General features: G+C 58.5%; 1 protein-coding gene across 1 annotated transcript; it reads right to left on the reverse strand.

Moving 5' to 3' along the window:
- Positions 1-1,630: 1,630 nt before the first annotated feature.
- On the reverse strand, positions 1,631-9,958 carry PRDM12 (PR/SET domain 12). The gene is made up of 5 exons (XM_037400371.1): positions 9,701-9,958; positions 8,738-8,928; positions 7,599-7,754; positions 3,251-3,362; positions 1,631-2,267 (listed from the first exon to the last, which is right to left on the reverse strand). The coding sequence occupies exons 1-5, from the start codon at positions 9,912-9,914 to the stop codon at positions 1,885-1,887; spliced, it is 1,056 nt and encodes a 351-aa protein (XP_037256268.1). The 5' UTR covers positions 9,915-9,958; the 3' UTR covers positions 1,631-1,884.
- Between the last annotated feature and the right edge of the window lie 4,798 nt (positions 9,959-14,756).

Consider the following 14,756-nt stretch of genomic DNA (forward strand, 5'->3'; position numbering starts at 1 on the left):
TGGGCTCGGGGGGTGCCCCCCCCCCCCCCGCACCAGGGGGGCTGCAGGGAGGAGGGCGCCCAGGCCTGGCTGGAACATCTCAGAGGGGCTGGGAATTTACCCCTTTCCTTGGCAAAGCTGTTCCAATGGTAAATAGCACGTTGTGTGGAAGTTTTAGTCGTTTAATTCAAACACCAGTTAGGCTCTTGGAGCTGGTGGGAAAACACCAAGGAAAAGGAAGCTAGGAACGTCCTTCAGCATCCTCAGGACCACAATCAAGCATCACTCTTTCAAACAAGACTTGCACCTGTAGCCCATCACAGCTGAAATATGACCGTTAATTCATGGAAGATACCAAAGGATATCAACAGCTGTTGTTTCAAATAGACTGTGCACATGGAGGCAGGGAGGTACCAGACCGGCTAATACCCCCGGTTCTGTAGTTAGCCAACGCACACCCCTTTTCTTTCAGACCTGTAAAGGAGCTTCTGTGGCCCAGAGCTGACCTTTCCTCTTCCCAGCTGCACTGTTCGGTCCAACAGGCAATGCTACATCTCCTTATTCACCTATTACTGTCCTGCTTTAAAACATCAGTCCTCCCAACCGCTACGTCCTTCCCCTGGCATGGAACAAAATAAAGCTCTCCATGCTATCCGTCTTCTAAATGATAAATGTTCCAAGTAATTTTTATTTAGAATACAAGAGAGGTACAAATGTATTTACACTGTGTACATATACAATCAAATAATATATAATATCAAAGTTTTGTAAATAATGTTTACATAAATATTTACAAAGTTAAAGTGACAGGTTGTTTGTTTTTTTTCTTTCTGGAAGTAAAACAGTTTGTGAGAACTTTATACATCTTAGACTTATAATTAATATTAGAATACCTTCTTTCAAGCTTTATGATACACAGCCCTGCTCTCTCTCGCACGTGGCAGGACTCCAGAGGGCGCTTAGAGTTGTCCTTGGGGACAGAGCTGGCCCGAGGACGGGTTTTCTCTGTCCCCAGAGGACGGTAGAAGTAACAGCTGAAATGTTCCCTCACGGCTACGGGGAGCGCTGCTCCCACGGCTGGAGCAGGCACACACAGCCCGGCAGAGCACAGGGTCCCCCAAAAAACCGGCCTGTGGATGGGTGCTTCCAGCTAGCACGTCGTGCTGGGGGTGTCCCCCGGCAGGGGGCCTGTCCCCCTGCCCACGGCACCGCTCAGAGGGGGCTGCAAACCCCAAAGCACGACTCGGGCTGCAGGAAGGCAGGCGAGGGGGTTCGGGTGGGGGGAAAATGCAACTGTTTGCTAAATCGGGGCTCCCGAGGAGGGAAACGTGTCCCTTGGAAAGGGCCACCAGGCCCAAGGCTGCCCCTGGGGTAACCAGGCATGGATGGGGGGGCTGCAACGGGGCTGTGCCAGCCTGTCAATGGGGCACGTGTCTGCTGGGCACTCGCTGGAGCAGAGGAAGAAGGATAAGAACAGCTTTTCTTTCCATCAAATTATCTGTAAAACCCAGGTGTGACTCATCAAGGCCCAGCTTTTAGGCTGCCCCAGCCCTCCCCCAGCGCACCAGCAAATCCACGCAGGACATCCTGCTGTGTCCTTTTCCCCCTCTCCCCCCTGCCACCCCCAGGGACCAGCAGCCCACCCCACCCCACATCTCCCAGGGGAGGATCCCGCACGGTGCCGCTGCGCCAGCAGCTTGCAGAGCCGGGGGGGGGTCCCCTTGCTCACCGAACAGCCTGCCCCTGCCAAACCCCATGCAAACGGCGATGCTCCAAAAACAGAACGGCACCCCCCCTCAACACACAAGGCAGCCCTGTCTCTGCCCAGCTCTGCCCCCCACCCCGTTCACTGCATGTCTCAGCGCCAGTCTTTGCTGTCCGAAGACCCGCTGCCGCGCCAGGGCTTCACAGCACCATGGTGGGGATGTGATGGGCCAGGGATGCAGGATGGGGCACGGGCAGGGCTGGCGAGTGAGCCTGCAGGGAGGCGTTGGGGGGCCGATGGCGGGCGCTTTTCTGGTGTGCCCGCAGCCCGGCGAGCTGGGAGTAGGCACTTTGGCAAACCTGGCACTTGTAGGGACGCTCGCCGGTGTGCAAGCGGACGTGGTTGCGGAGGGTAGAGGACTGGCTGAAGCGGCGGTTGCAGAAGCGGCACACGAAGGGCTTGTCCAGGGTGTGGATGCGCATGTGGGAGCGCAGGTTGCTGCGGGAGTTGAAGCCGCGGTGGCAGATGACGCAGCGCATGCGCCCGGTCGTGCTGGCCCCTGTCTCCACCGCGTGGAAGTCCTCTGGGGACAGCAGGGGACAGTCAGGCACTGCCCTCCAGCACAGCAGCTCACCCCCTCCCCAAACCCCCAAGGTGCTGGCTGCCCTAAACAGCCGCTCTGTGCCCCCTCGCTGGCTCCATGCCCACCGGGGGTGCCTGCTCGTGGAGACCCCCATCCCAGGCAGGGTGGGGTCACAGGCTGGCACTTAGGGCTTTGGGAAGGGGCTCACCCAAATTTAGGTAAGGGGGAACACTCAAGCCGACCTGCCTCCCCTACAGATGGGCACAAAAAGCACTTTTCCCCTCCCTGGGCTGCCAGCAGACCTGGAGGGGTGAGCACAGCAACCCCCAGCACACAGCCCAGGCTCTTCAGCAGCAGCACGCTGTCCCTGCAGGGGTCCCAATTTCTCCCCTGCTCTGCTGGGCTCCGACCCAGCGCTCTCAGAGCGGGGAGTGGGGCTGGGGAGCACAGACGGAATCCAGCTCCAAACGCAGCATCCCCCCAAAGTGCCCAAGAGCTCCGCTGCCTGCCTGCAGAGGAGCGTCTTGAAACCACCAAGACTAGCAGAAAGCAAAAACCCGAGGAGAGAAAAGCCTCCTGTGATGGTGACTTGGGGAAGATCTGTTAAATGCAGAGAAGGGTTGTAGGCAGCTGCACCCACTCGGCGTTTCACAGTACGCTGGGGCTGCCTTCCTCCTGCTTACACACCTGCCGTGCTCCTCCCTGCCTGGCTGAGTCGGGCAGCAGCTGCTGGCCACCACACTAGCAATAGCCACGGGGAAATCAGCCTGGAGGCAACCCCCCCGGGCCACTGGGGACCTGCTCAAGCTGTAAGGATCTGTCTCACAGTCCCTATGTTTGTCCCCAGGGAGCTGGGGGATCTGACGTATTGCCTGGCATGTCCCTGCCCCATCCCCACCCCATGGCCTCAGACCTGCGGGCAGGGTGAACAGAGAACGGGGGGGGGGGATGCTGCGCTCATGGCTGTTTCCGATGTTACCTACCATGTTTGCTCTTCTTTTGCTCCTCTTCCAGCCCTGGCACACCTGGGATGCCCAGGAAGGTGTTATGGGAGTTCCCGTACCAGACCAGCAGCTCTTGATCCGGAGGAATCATCTAGAAAGAGAGATAGAGAGAGCGGTGTCAAGCGGGGTGATGAATGGCTCCCCATGCATCCTCAGCTGGTTGCTTCACACCTACCCTGGCTATACCCCACGTCCTGCGAGACCCTGCTGCCGTCTGGGACCTGCCAGCTGTCCCCAGCACGCCGCGGGCAGGCATGCCACGGCCCAGGCTGCAGCACTGGAGGCGACGGCACAGCTCAGCACCATCCACCACTGGCACAAACCTGCACCGGGCTCTCCCCAGGCCAGGCCACAAACACCACCACAAACAAATAACCAGCTACAGAGCACAGGGATGGAGCTGGGGTCTCTGGAGTAAAGAACCCAGAGGTTTCTGCAGCTTGGGGAGAGGAGGACATGGTGGCACACAGAGAAATAAGCCATTTGTGGACCCACAGACTACAGCAAGGCACAAGTGACAGAGACCAAAGCAGGGAGCCGTGACATGCCCTGGCTCAGTGCTCCTGCGGAGCCTTTTGGCCCTGGACAGAGCCAGCAGCACCCTCCTGCTGCAGGGCACAGGCAGCATCACCCACTCGACCCTGCTGGGGCTTATTTAAGAAGGGGGAAATGCAGAAGCGCCAGCAAAGGGCTCACCAGCCCAGGGATTGGAGGGAAGCTCGGGGGCTGCTATAGGAGAGTGTGGCTCAGGGGCAAGATGCTGCTTACATCCCACACCAAAGCCGCAACGCCTACAACAGCCCAAGGAGATCTATAGGGCCAGGGAAGGGCTTTTGCACCACCCATGTTCCCATTTTCCTGAAACGATAGCATTTCTCCTTCCCTTGTTATTCCCGTTATGTCCCGACACTGCCAGAGCAGCCCAAGTGAGCAGCCAGGTAACGCCGCTCAAGCCTCCCTGTGGGAAGCAGCCGTGGCCGGGAAGACAGATGTTCTCCAACCAGTTCAGGCAACACCGACAACATCACTGTATTAAGAAACACACATTTTTTCCCCCTTGCAGGTCCCTAAGTGTTAAGAACCTAATTTACAAATGGGAAAGTCCTACATTTCAGAGGATGGCTTTCCATACGCAGGGTAGTCCAAGAAAAGCATCATCCACATGAAACACAGACCATAAGCTAGATCATCCGAGTACTGAAAATGTGCCTAATTTTAAGCAGCTGAAAGCAGTGGAAATTTGACTTCATATGTTTAAGTGTCCAGCTGCATAAAGACCTCACTGGGGCTGTAGAGCAGGAATTTGGGAGGCAAGGGAAGCTGGTGTCATTTTGCGTCCCAAATCAGCTCTGTTTCTTGCTGTCATTTTCTCTTAACAGAAAATGAGTTCTTTTAATACAAGCAAATAGAAAGGATAAAATACATTGCATGCGTGCATACGTGTGTGTGTGCATGTTTTATTCTGCTGGAGCTGGTGTGCCTGTGCCAGCAGTGGGTGAGCACTCATGTGCATACACCGCAAAGCAATTTAAATTGCCCCCCAGGAATCTTGCGGCCTTTAGATCAAAGTCCAAAACTCACTGTCCTCGCTTGATTTTCCAGCAGCAGCAACTTGGAATTGCTGAGGAAGACAGGAAAAACAAACTAGCAAGTAAGGGCAGAAACGGGCAAAACACATGAAAATATGTAAGGCAAATATCGAAAGAGGCACCCAGTAAATCTGATTTTGTGGTGGGTAGGTTGGAAAGGCATCCTAAGAAATACCGTGCTGGGGTTATGGCACAGCAGAGGTAGGCAGAGCGACGGGCCAGGCAGCTCACGGTGCCTGCCGGGGAGGGGGTGCAGCAGGCTGTGTGGAGGGGCCCCCCAGCTGGTAGGGGTGGAGGGTGACGGCAGACTGCTGGTGAGAGCGGGCACCCCTACGTTCAGTTGGTGTTGGCGTACCCTGCCCGAGACAGAGCTGGTCCAGCTGGTCCAGGGCTGGTGCTGCACCCCCAGTCCAGGGTTTGTGGTGAGGGAGGTGACAGGGCAGGAGGGGTGGGTGATGAGGGGGGAGCTCGCTCCAGTGCAGGATGCTGTGTTTGTGTGTCTGTGACTCTGCTCATTAATCCCTAGCGCAGAGAGAGAACCACAAAAGGCAAATCCTCTCTTGCTTTTCCTTTTCTTGTTGGGTGCACAAACTCCAATGAGTCCGAATAAGCAATCGGTTTAGGACTGCATGTGTGTGTGCACGCACGTGTGCCTGCAGGCATGTTACACAGGTGGGAACGGGGAGCCCATGAATGATGCAGATCCTCGACCTGTAGTGCCCAGTTGTGACCCAGCTCCTCGCACACTCCATGTTTCCCTTCCTTGCACCCTCACACTGAAAGCCCTGGCCCCTTCTGCTCCTCCCGGTGCGGAGGGACCCATGTCGACCCGGTGGCGGCAGCAGCAGGAACACTGCCGGGTGCCTGCTGTGCCCGGGGAGCACACTGCAGCATAACAGCAGGCACCCTTCATCCCCACTTTTACCTCCCTGTCACTCGGGATTCAGCGTTCTCAACTTTTCAACTTTGCTGCTTGTGCCAAGGGAACTAAATTCATCCTGCTCCGGTGCTCATTGCTACGGCCCCAGGAGCAAGCCTGCAGATTGACCACGACTATATGGGACCTCTACAGGCACCTCCCCAAATATTGGCTTACCTGCCCCATCGTCCATGCATGCACAAGGTGTGAGAATTCCTAATTCCACCACGGCTACCCGGGATCATTTTACTTATTTGCATAATGTAGGAACAGTAATAAAAAACAATTCAGCTGCTGTCACAACAGGCACAGCTGCCCATAGGAATATCAGATCTTAAAACTGGGTGCAGCTGAAGCCTACAGATGAGCATCCAGGATGGGGAGAGCAGCACAGAGGTGCTCGGGGCTCTTGCTTGCAGCGCTGCACGGGGAAAGGCAGCAGAGCCCCAAGAGGCACATGGGACTCTCCCGCTGCAGAAGAAAATAACCTGCTCTCTTCTTACCCACCCACTTGCCTTTCCCATCCCACTGCGGCAATCCCAAACCCAGCCCTGATGCTGGATCAATGCAGGATTAGGCCACGGTCCTGTGCCATGGAGCATGTGAGCATCTGCCCCTCCGTCAGCCAGCGCAGGGCTCAGGCAGACCTGGGGAGCTGCCCCCACCCATGGAGCAGCCAGCGCTCACCCCTTCCCCAGCTGAGACCCTCTCCCAGCTGCGGGCAGCGCGGGAGCCTGTGCTCCTGAGCGGGTGACACTCGGGCCCCGGTACTGGAGAGGGACAGTCCCACAGTGCTGCTCTGGGGTGGAACTGGACATGGTCCCTCCGTGATTCTAAGCCGAAGCAGCTGCACAGGGAAACCTCCCTGAGCTACCCACCTTCCTCCACCTGCAACAGCATCGGGTTGTGGGGACACTGTACACAAGCAAGGCTGGTCCCCACTGTCACACCTCTGGTACTGTGTGACTTGTACGCACATGGCATCAATAACGCTGGGGATCCAGACACCCACCCCCCCCCCAGCATCTCCCGTGGGGAGCTGTGGGTGCCTCCAGCTTTTACCCCACAGCACTGCAGCCTGTGCCCTGGGACATCCCTGGGACCCAGCGCCTGCCCCCGCTGCCCCACCAGGCCAGCACCCACCAGCACTTCATACAGCAGCACATGGGCAGGATGAGTCCCTTCCCCACAGCCCCACTGCAGAGAGCCCGAGGCACGGCTGTACCGACCTGCATCCCGCCCGCTCTGCAGCTCCCTGCCTGGCTCCTGCAGCCCCCATCCTCCTCTCATGCTCCGTTTACAGCCGGAGCTGCTTGCGACCCCCAGATAAAAGCAGTGCAGGGTCAGGCGCAGCACCTGCACTCAGCACCCGCGTTTCATGGAAACCCCCAAACCTCCCTCTGCTACAGAGAAGCAGGTTGTGCACAAAACCCCATTTTTCAAGAGACCACCAAACCCCTGCTCCTACCCGAAGCCCTGCCTGGGCCAGGATTGCAGCTCTTATGCTTTACATCCCAAAACCATCTTGGACAGCGTTTGCTCTCCCTCTGCTCAGCACACATCACCCCATGATCCCACGGAAAGGGGACAGAGAAGAGAAGGGCCCTTTGCTGCTCCCTGAAGCCCGTGCAATAGCCATTCCTCATGGTGCCTACCTGTCTGGGGAGGGGGTCTGGTGCCAGGGATGGCAGAGCTGCCCTGTGCTCCCACATATGCCCCAGCAACAGCCCAAAGAACAAGGAAGGGTCTGCGGGGTCGGGGGTCCCAGCACCCTGCTCCCCTCCTGCGGCCACCCCAGATGCCTTCTGGCCCTGCTTACCTCAATGGCCTTGTAGAAGATGCTGTTCCCAATCTGGACCACCTCCAGGTTCTGCTCCTGCTCATTCCGTGCACATTTGATGTAGGTCATCCAGCTGCGGTGGTCCTCCTGACTGGCATCAATGAAGTACCGCACCGTGCCATCTTCATTGAAGACCTGGGAGGCGGGGAGAGCAGTTGGTAGCGATGCTGCCCACAGCGGACTGAGCCCCTCCACCTCCTGGGTGAAGTCCCCAGCCAGGGCCGAGCTCAAGGCCAGCGCGGTTTCGGGGCTGAGACCCTACCAGCAGCTGGAAGGTGCCCGAACCCTTCATGGTGCCGGAGCATCCGCAGCGGGGCTGAAGGGTGCCCTGTGCTTGCTGGGCGGGCATGGCTGGCCCCATCAGCCTGTGCCCACCCGGATAACCCAGCTCCCGGCCTCAGTCTCCCTCTCAGCAGAGCCCCACAGGCAGTTCACCCCGAAGGGGCTACTCAGCACCCCGCAGCTTCTCGCAGGAGCACCCCTGGGTGGAGGGGAAAGCGCCTGCCAGACCCAGCCCTTGGAGGAAGACGCTTTGCAGGGTGGCAAGAAAAATGAGGCAAGTTTCTATTAGGCGTAAAATTATAATAATAATTAAGAAGTGCAAGTCTGACACTCAGTGAAACAAAAAAAAAATATAAGAAAAGGGGGGGAAAACCCCTCTACTAGCTGGGCATTAATGCGCGATGTCGTGGCAGCTCAGATCCCCCCAACCCCACGGCTTCCCTCGGGGTTAACTGCGCCAGGGCTGGGACAAAGCGGGGGACAGGGCAGAGCTGGTTCCTGCCGCTGTGCCCGGCGCGGGCAGCTGCCAGCCAGCTGTTTGACCACGACGGGGAAGGAAGGGCAGGACCGGGTGTGATCCTGCTGCCTTGGACACAAGCGGCAGCGTTCCAGGGCTCTTCCGAGAGCTGGCTGCACCCCGAAAGGCTGAAGAAGCCTGGCCCTTGTCCTGCCCCAAGGGTCTCCCAACCCCGCCTGCCCTGGAGGAAGCCAGATCTTTGCATGAACGGGGAAACTGAGGCACGGGGAGGCTGGACAAAGGCCCCAGGCCCCAGCACCCCATCTCTACCTCTCCCCAGGCCAGTCGGGGCTGGGGGTACGGGGGAATGGGTCGTTACCTCCCACATGAGGTTGTTGTTCTTGCACAGGTCCACATGCTCGGGCGAGATGACCCTGCCCGTGAAGGGTCCCATCTCGGTGCCAGCCTTGATCCAGGTCTTGGAGAAGATGCCGAGCCCTTCCCCGGGGATGGAGCTCTGGGCGATGATCACTTCCGACGGCAGCACCAGGCTGGACAGCTTCTGCACCTCTGCGGGCGGGGGACAGGGCTCGGAAAAGGGACCAGCCGCGGGGGTGCCGGGGAGGGGGGCAGCGGGGACCCCTCCCCGCTCCCAGCCCAGATCCCGGGTCTGAGCCTTTTAAACGCCCACCCGGGCTCCTACAGAGCGGTACAAGGTCCCCCCCGGGCACTGAGGAGGTACCTGGGAAAAGCAGCCCGGGCTGGGCGAGGGAGCGGGGCTGAGAAAGGAGGTTAAATGGTGTCTATTTCGGCCCATCCAGCAATTTGTCATGCTGTTAAAGTGATCTGCATTCATTAAACTCAACTAGAAAGAAATTGCTAATTCTAAATTCATTAGTCCTTTAGGAATGCTGTAGCGGTACATTGTGCCTGAATGGCGCAAGGGCTTGTTTAAAAGGGCCCAGGAATTCCTCTTACAAAATGGGGAGATGAGATGGTTGACATATCGTGAATGGAAATGGAATTAGCCTTCATGGTAAATTAAGAGAGGAACAGAAATCCGAGAGGGGGAAAAGGGAGCCGGGACGCCCCGGCGATGCCGGGGCGAGAGAAAAGACATTGTCCCGGGCGGCTGAATGCGGGGCGCCCCCGGCCCCCCCGGCCCCCGCCCAGCCCGCGGTTTAAGTGGGAACTTTCTCAGGTCAAGCCCAAGTTAACCAAATGAATTTAAAGCCCTTCTTAGACCCCAGTCAACTGCTATTACACGCTTGGGGAGCGCGGGCCGCCGGGAGCCGGTCCCGGGGCCGGGGGGGGGGTGTCCGGGGAGGGGGGGGGCACTCACCTCCGGAGAAGGACTGAGCCAGGACCTCGGCCGTGAAGGCGGTCTTGGGGCTGCTCTTCTCCTCGAAGAGCTGCTCGCCCAGGACGTTCCGCCAGCGGCCGTAGAGGAAGCTGTGCAGGATGTCGGAGGTGATCACCTCGGCCAGCGAGAGCCCCTGCGGCTTCAGCCCGGGCTTGAGCACCAGCGCCTCGGCGGGCAGCACCGAGCCCATCATGGGGGCGGGCGGGCCGGGCGCGGCGGGGCGCGGGCGGCGGGCCGGGCTCCGTGCCGCTCGGCGGCTCCCGCCCGGCTATATATGAGCTTCATTGACCCTCCTAATTGGTTATTAATGACCTCCCTGACGTTGGCGGAGAGACTGGGGCTGCCGGAGCGAGGCGAGCCGTCGGAGCCCCCCCCCTCCCCTCCTTCCCTCCCCTCCCCGGGGGTGGGGTGGCTGGAGGGAGGGACACGGCGAGCACACATGCACACGCATGCACACACACACACACACACACACACATATACACACACACACATACACATACACACACATACACGCATCGGTTCAGCCCCCCGCAGTCCCCTGCCCTGGCAAACCCAAACCCGGGCACCTGCCCCCGGGAAGGACGAAAAAGCAGCGAAACGGGCAGAAATACCCTTGCCGATGCCCGCGGACGGGACGCACCCTCGGGCCCGGGCCCGCTCCCTTCCCGGCCCCCGCGCTCGTTTTGGGGGTGAAACGCGGCGCTTCGGGGCCGCTGGGCACCACAACGAAATCGGCGGCCCCGACGGCTCCAGCCCCCGCCGCTGGGCAGCGTTCGGCCCCCGCCGCCCCCCGGGAACGGGCCGGGGCTCCCTCGACGGGTCCGAGCCGCCGCGGCTCCCCGCTCTCCCCTGCAGCCCCGGCCCGGCTGCTCGGTACCGGCGGCCCCGGGAGGCGCCGGCGCTGCGGTCCCCCAGATCCCGAGGAGGGTCTCCAGGCACGGGGAAGGGGGTTCGCGCCCCCAGAGCTCGCCCGGCTGCAGCCTCCAGCCCGGTCCCCAAACCCGCATCCCCCTCGCGTGTCCCAGAGGAGGGTGAGAAGGGCTGGGAATCGTGCCCACGGGTGGAAGGGGCCGGGGTGGATCTCCCACCTCCCCGCAACGGCAACCGTGTCCTGCCGCGTCCCCCCAGGGCGGGACCCCCCCCGGGGGCAGGCTGCAGCATCCCCGGGGCTCCGCCGCCGCAGCGCTCCCGCCTGCCGCCCCAACCCGGCCGGGTTCCCCCCGAGCCCCGCCGCCGCCCCCGGCCCAGCAAGGTGCCACCGCAGCGGTCCCCGCACATTCCGGGCTCCCCTCCCTCGGGGCCCGCAGCTTTGCCCGCTCGGCAAAGGGTTAATCTTCCCTGGATTTAAACCCAGTCCCGCTGTGCCGGAGCTTAGAGCCCTCTCCTTCGCCTTGTTCTTTTGATTTTCATGGGGACGAGGGGCTGTAAAGGGCTGGGGGGAGAAGGATGGGCCCCCAAATTCCTCAAGAGCTCAATGGCCAGTTCCAGCCCCCGGGCAGCCCCGCCGGGGCCAAAACCGTGCCCGGGGCAGGAGCTGGGCACGGCCAGACCCCCCGGGCCGCGGGCCGGTGCTTTACGGGGTGAAGCTGTGGGGCGGCTTTTCCCCTTGACGCAAATGCTGTTACAATCCAGGTGCAATTATTTCTATTAACTCAATCAAGAAGAGGCGCAAATGGCAGGAATAGACCCAAACCCGCCGTTCGGAGAGGTGTTTGCCCGGAGAGAGGCAGCGCTGCCCGGGAAAGGGGAGGTGTATAACCTGCCAGGGTCCGGTTTGGGTTTTAATACGCGTAAAAATGAGTTTAGTTTGTTTTTCTGGACTTTGGCTACAGGAGCCGTCCGCCGACGTGGCGGGTGTATTTCAGCTTTGCTAAATATAACGCATCAGGTGGAAAGCTTGCACGACACACGTCTTCCCCCGGCTGCCGAGGCAAGCGATCCCCTCGGATTGCTTTTTTTTTTTTCCTTTTTCCCCCAGGAAACACATCAACCCTCAAGTTATCTCGGGATAAAAAAAAAAAAAAAAAAAAAAAAAAAAAGATGTTCTTAAAACCTCTGCGGCTCCCGTGCGGGCTGCGCTGCAGCCCCGGTCCCGGCTGCGGGGGGCTCGGGGGTGCGGGGGGCTCAGAGGGGGGTGATGGAATAAAGGTAAAAAGAAAAAAAAAATCCTTCCATTTTCTGCGTGGTTTTAAATATCCCCAGCTGTTTCCCAAAGCTTCTTCCCGGTCCTAGGAAGGTGCTTTGGTGTGTGTGTCGCGTCGTCCCCCCGTCCCCCCCCCCCCCCCCCCCCCCCCCCCCGCCTCGTTTCTCTTTTTTTAATATCGCAGTTATCCCTCCTTTTTAACATTTAAGAGGAAACAAGTTTAATATTCATGGCTGTTAATAGAGAAGGGCCATTATCGCCGCCCCATTGTTCTGAGCCCCTCACAATGCTGCTTGTATTTTCATGTGTATATTCCCAAAGTTCCTTCTGAGCGTTTAGTGAGCACTTTAATATTCATGGGTGTTAATAGAGAAGCCCTCAGTATATTGGCATATTGTTGGGAGGTGTACATATTGGTCTGACTTTGAATAGCCACAGTCCTCTTTTCTTTTGCTCTGTTTTGCAGGGTTGATGGGCCAGGAGTAAATGGGCATTTTTCCCCCCCGTCTCCCCCTTACAGAGAGAACATCTTTATTCCAGTCCCAGACTTTCTGGTTTCCCATTCAGGACCCTCAGAAATAATGTCAGGCAGAAGAAAAGTGGAGCAAATCAATCTTTCATGGTCTTTTTGAGACCAATTTGACATCCATGGACTCTTCTTTTCTTTCACAGCCTACAAGGGGATGGTCAGGATCTGGACAAGGTTGGGGTCTGATGAGGGGAGACATGGGATCATAATGCAGCAAAGAGAGAAAAGAAAAGCAAAACAAGAAAAGATTGCAGGGATGGGGTGATGGAGGAAAAATGAGGGTGAATGACAGTGCAAGAAAGGAGATTAGAGCCCAGCAGCTGCTTTTTGGGGGGCGGGGGGGAGGGGGGAGCTCTCTCCCCTCTTCCAGCCCTCCGCATGAATAGGATTTGAACAGAGCGGAGATTGATTTATAGTTATTGCAGTTGAACATTTATTGCTCTTAAAGAGTGGCGGGGAGAAAAGAGAGAAAAGGGGCTTGAAAAGCTCCTTTCTGTATTAAAGAGGTATCAAATGAAGACTGCTGAGATAATATACAGTGGCCAATGGGAATTTGATTTGCTTTAAAATTTAACTCTTGTGGGGCCGCCGCGGCCGGGCGCGCCGGGGCTGGAGCCGGCCCGGGCGCTGCCTCCGCGGACGCGCAGGGGCGCGGAGCCGCCGCTGCCCCGGGCCGCTGCCCCCGGTTCTATCCTCTGCCCCCCGGTTCTATCCTCTGCCCCCCCGGTTCCACCCTCTGTGCTGCCCCCCCCGGTTCCGTCCTCTGCCCCCCCGTTCCGTCCTCTGCCCCCCGCTCCACCCTCGGAGCCTCCCACCGCCCGGCTTTACCGGGGGAATCTCCGGGCGGCTCCCGGGCGCGGCAGGCAACGGCTGCAGCCGCGAAATTAGGGTTATTTCTTCTTTACTACGATTTTTTCCCTTTTATTTATATTTATTTTTATATTTATATTTATTTTTATTTTTATTTTTATTTTTATTTTTATTTTTATTTTTATTTTTATTTTTATTTTTATTTTTATTTTTATTTTTATTTTTATTTTTATTTATTTTTATTTTTATCTGTAGGGGTGTGAGGGCAGACGGGATGCGGAGCTACGGTGTAACCGGCTGAGGGAAGAGCCCTTCCCGGAGCGGAGTTTTCCTGCCCTAAAAGCGAAGAGGTTTCTCCTCCCCGGCAGTCGAAATGCGATCGCAGCCGAGTCCCCCTGGGCGCAGAAAGGAGCCCATTGTTCGATGGGCAGAAATACATTTTTAGCGGTGATTGAAAGGTCCCCGCTCGTTTGAACTCTAGAAGAAAGTCCCTGGCAGGGAAGGGCATCCCCCTCCCTCTGCCCCAACATCTGCTTGGAGCAATCCAGGCTCTAGGGCAGAGCCCGGCTCTGCCCCCTCCCAAAAGTCATTAAAAAGATATTAGTCGAGCTGAGAAAAGTCCCGCGCAGCCCCCGACCCGGGGTGGGGTGGCGGTGTGTGGCATTAAAGACGATTTGGGATTTGCCGGCGCTAATAGGAGACCGAGCGAAGGGTCCGGTGCAAAAGCTCGGCGGCGCCGGGCGCCCCGCTGCGCCCCGCCGTTGCCCGGCGCCCTGGTCCCGTGGGCCGGCGCGGCGCGGCTCGGCCGAGCCCATCACCTGCCCCGGGCGCCGCGGGGCCGGCGGTCGGGCCAGGAGCCCGGCCGCTCCGCTGCTTTGGCTTCATCCCCCGCACCGCCGCGGGTTGCAAACGTCCCGGGAGCCGGAGGGAACGGGGGGGGCAGGAGGGATCCCCGCAGCCCTGCGGGCCCCGGGGCGGGAGGTATCCCCGCACCCCTGCGGCTGCCGCAGGAGCCAGGCGCCGCCGAAGTTGCTAGATGTGTCATTTATTAAAGCGTTCAGGGGGCTTTTCTTTGGCGTTTGCTTGCAAACTCACAAAGGCCGAGCTGCTGTTTGGGGGTCTTTTCTGATGGAAAAAGGGCTCGGAGACCCCCGGCACAAAAGAAATCCTGGCAGGGCTTTCAATGGGCAGGACTCAATGCGGGGGACCCCGCGCACAGCGGGCGGGGGCGAGGGGCCGCCCGGTGCTGCCTGAAAGGCAGGCCTGAATGTAAGGGGGAGATCTGCGTTTATTTGTTGGGATCACATTTAATTAGCTTAGTACAACCCTTGAAAGACAAAGGGACCTCAATCTGGATCCAATCTGAAGCTCGTTTGGAGACTGAGGGCTCCTGGAAAAGTCAAAAGAGAGAAAGGAGAAAGAAAGGGGAGGCTGGGAAAGAAAGGGGCTGGGGGCCCAGCCAGGTGACTGGCACGCGTGAAACAAGGGGGCCTTTTGGGCACAAGGCAGGGCTCAAAAGGGAGGGAGGAAAATAGCCTCTTCCTCAGGTT

The sequence above is a fragment of the Falco rusticolus genome, chromosome 9, assembly GCF_015220075.1.
Source record: "Falco rusticolus isolate bFalRus1 chromosome 9, bFalRus1.pri, whole genome shotgun sequence".
Classification (NCBI taxonomy): domain Eukaryota; kingdom Metazoa; phylum Chordata; class Aves; order Falconiformes; family Falconidae; genus Falco; species Falco rusticolus.

Coding starts and splice junctions, on each gene's coding strand:
- PRDM12 (XM_037400371.1), bottom strand. CDS start 9,914: ATGATGGGCTCGGTGCTGCCCGCCGAGGCGCTGGTGCTCAAGCCCGGG. Junction 7,755..8,737: donor ACAACAACCTCATGTGGGAG/GTAACGACCCAT, acceptor CCCGCCTCCCAG/GTCTTCAATGAAGATGGCAC. Junction 3,363..7,598: donor TCTTCTACAAGGCCATTGAG/GTAAGCAGGGCC, acceptor CTCTCTTTCTAG/ATGATTCCTCCGGATCAAGA.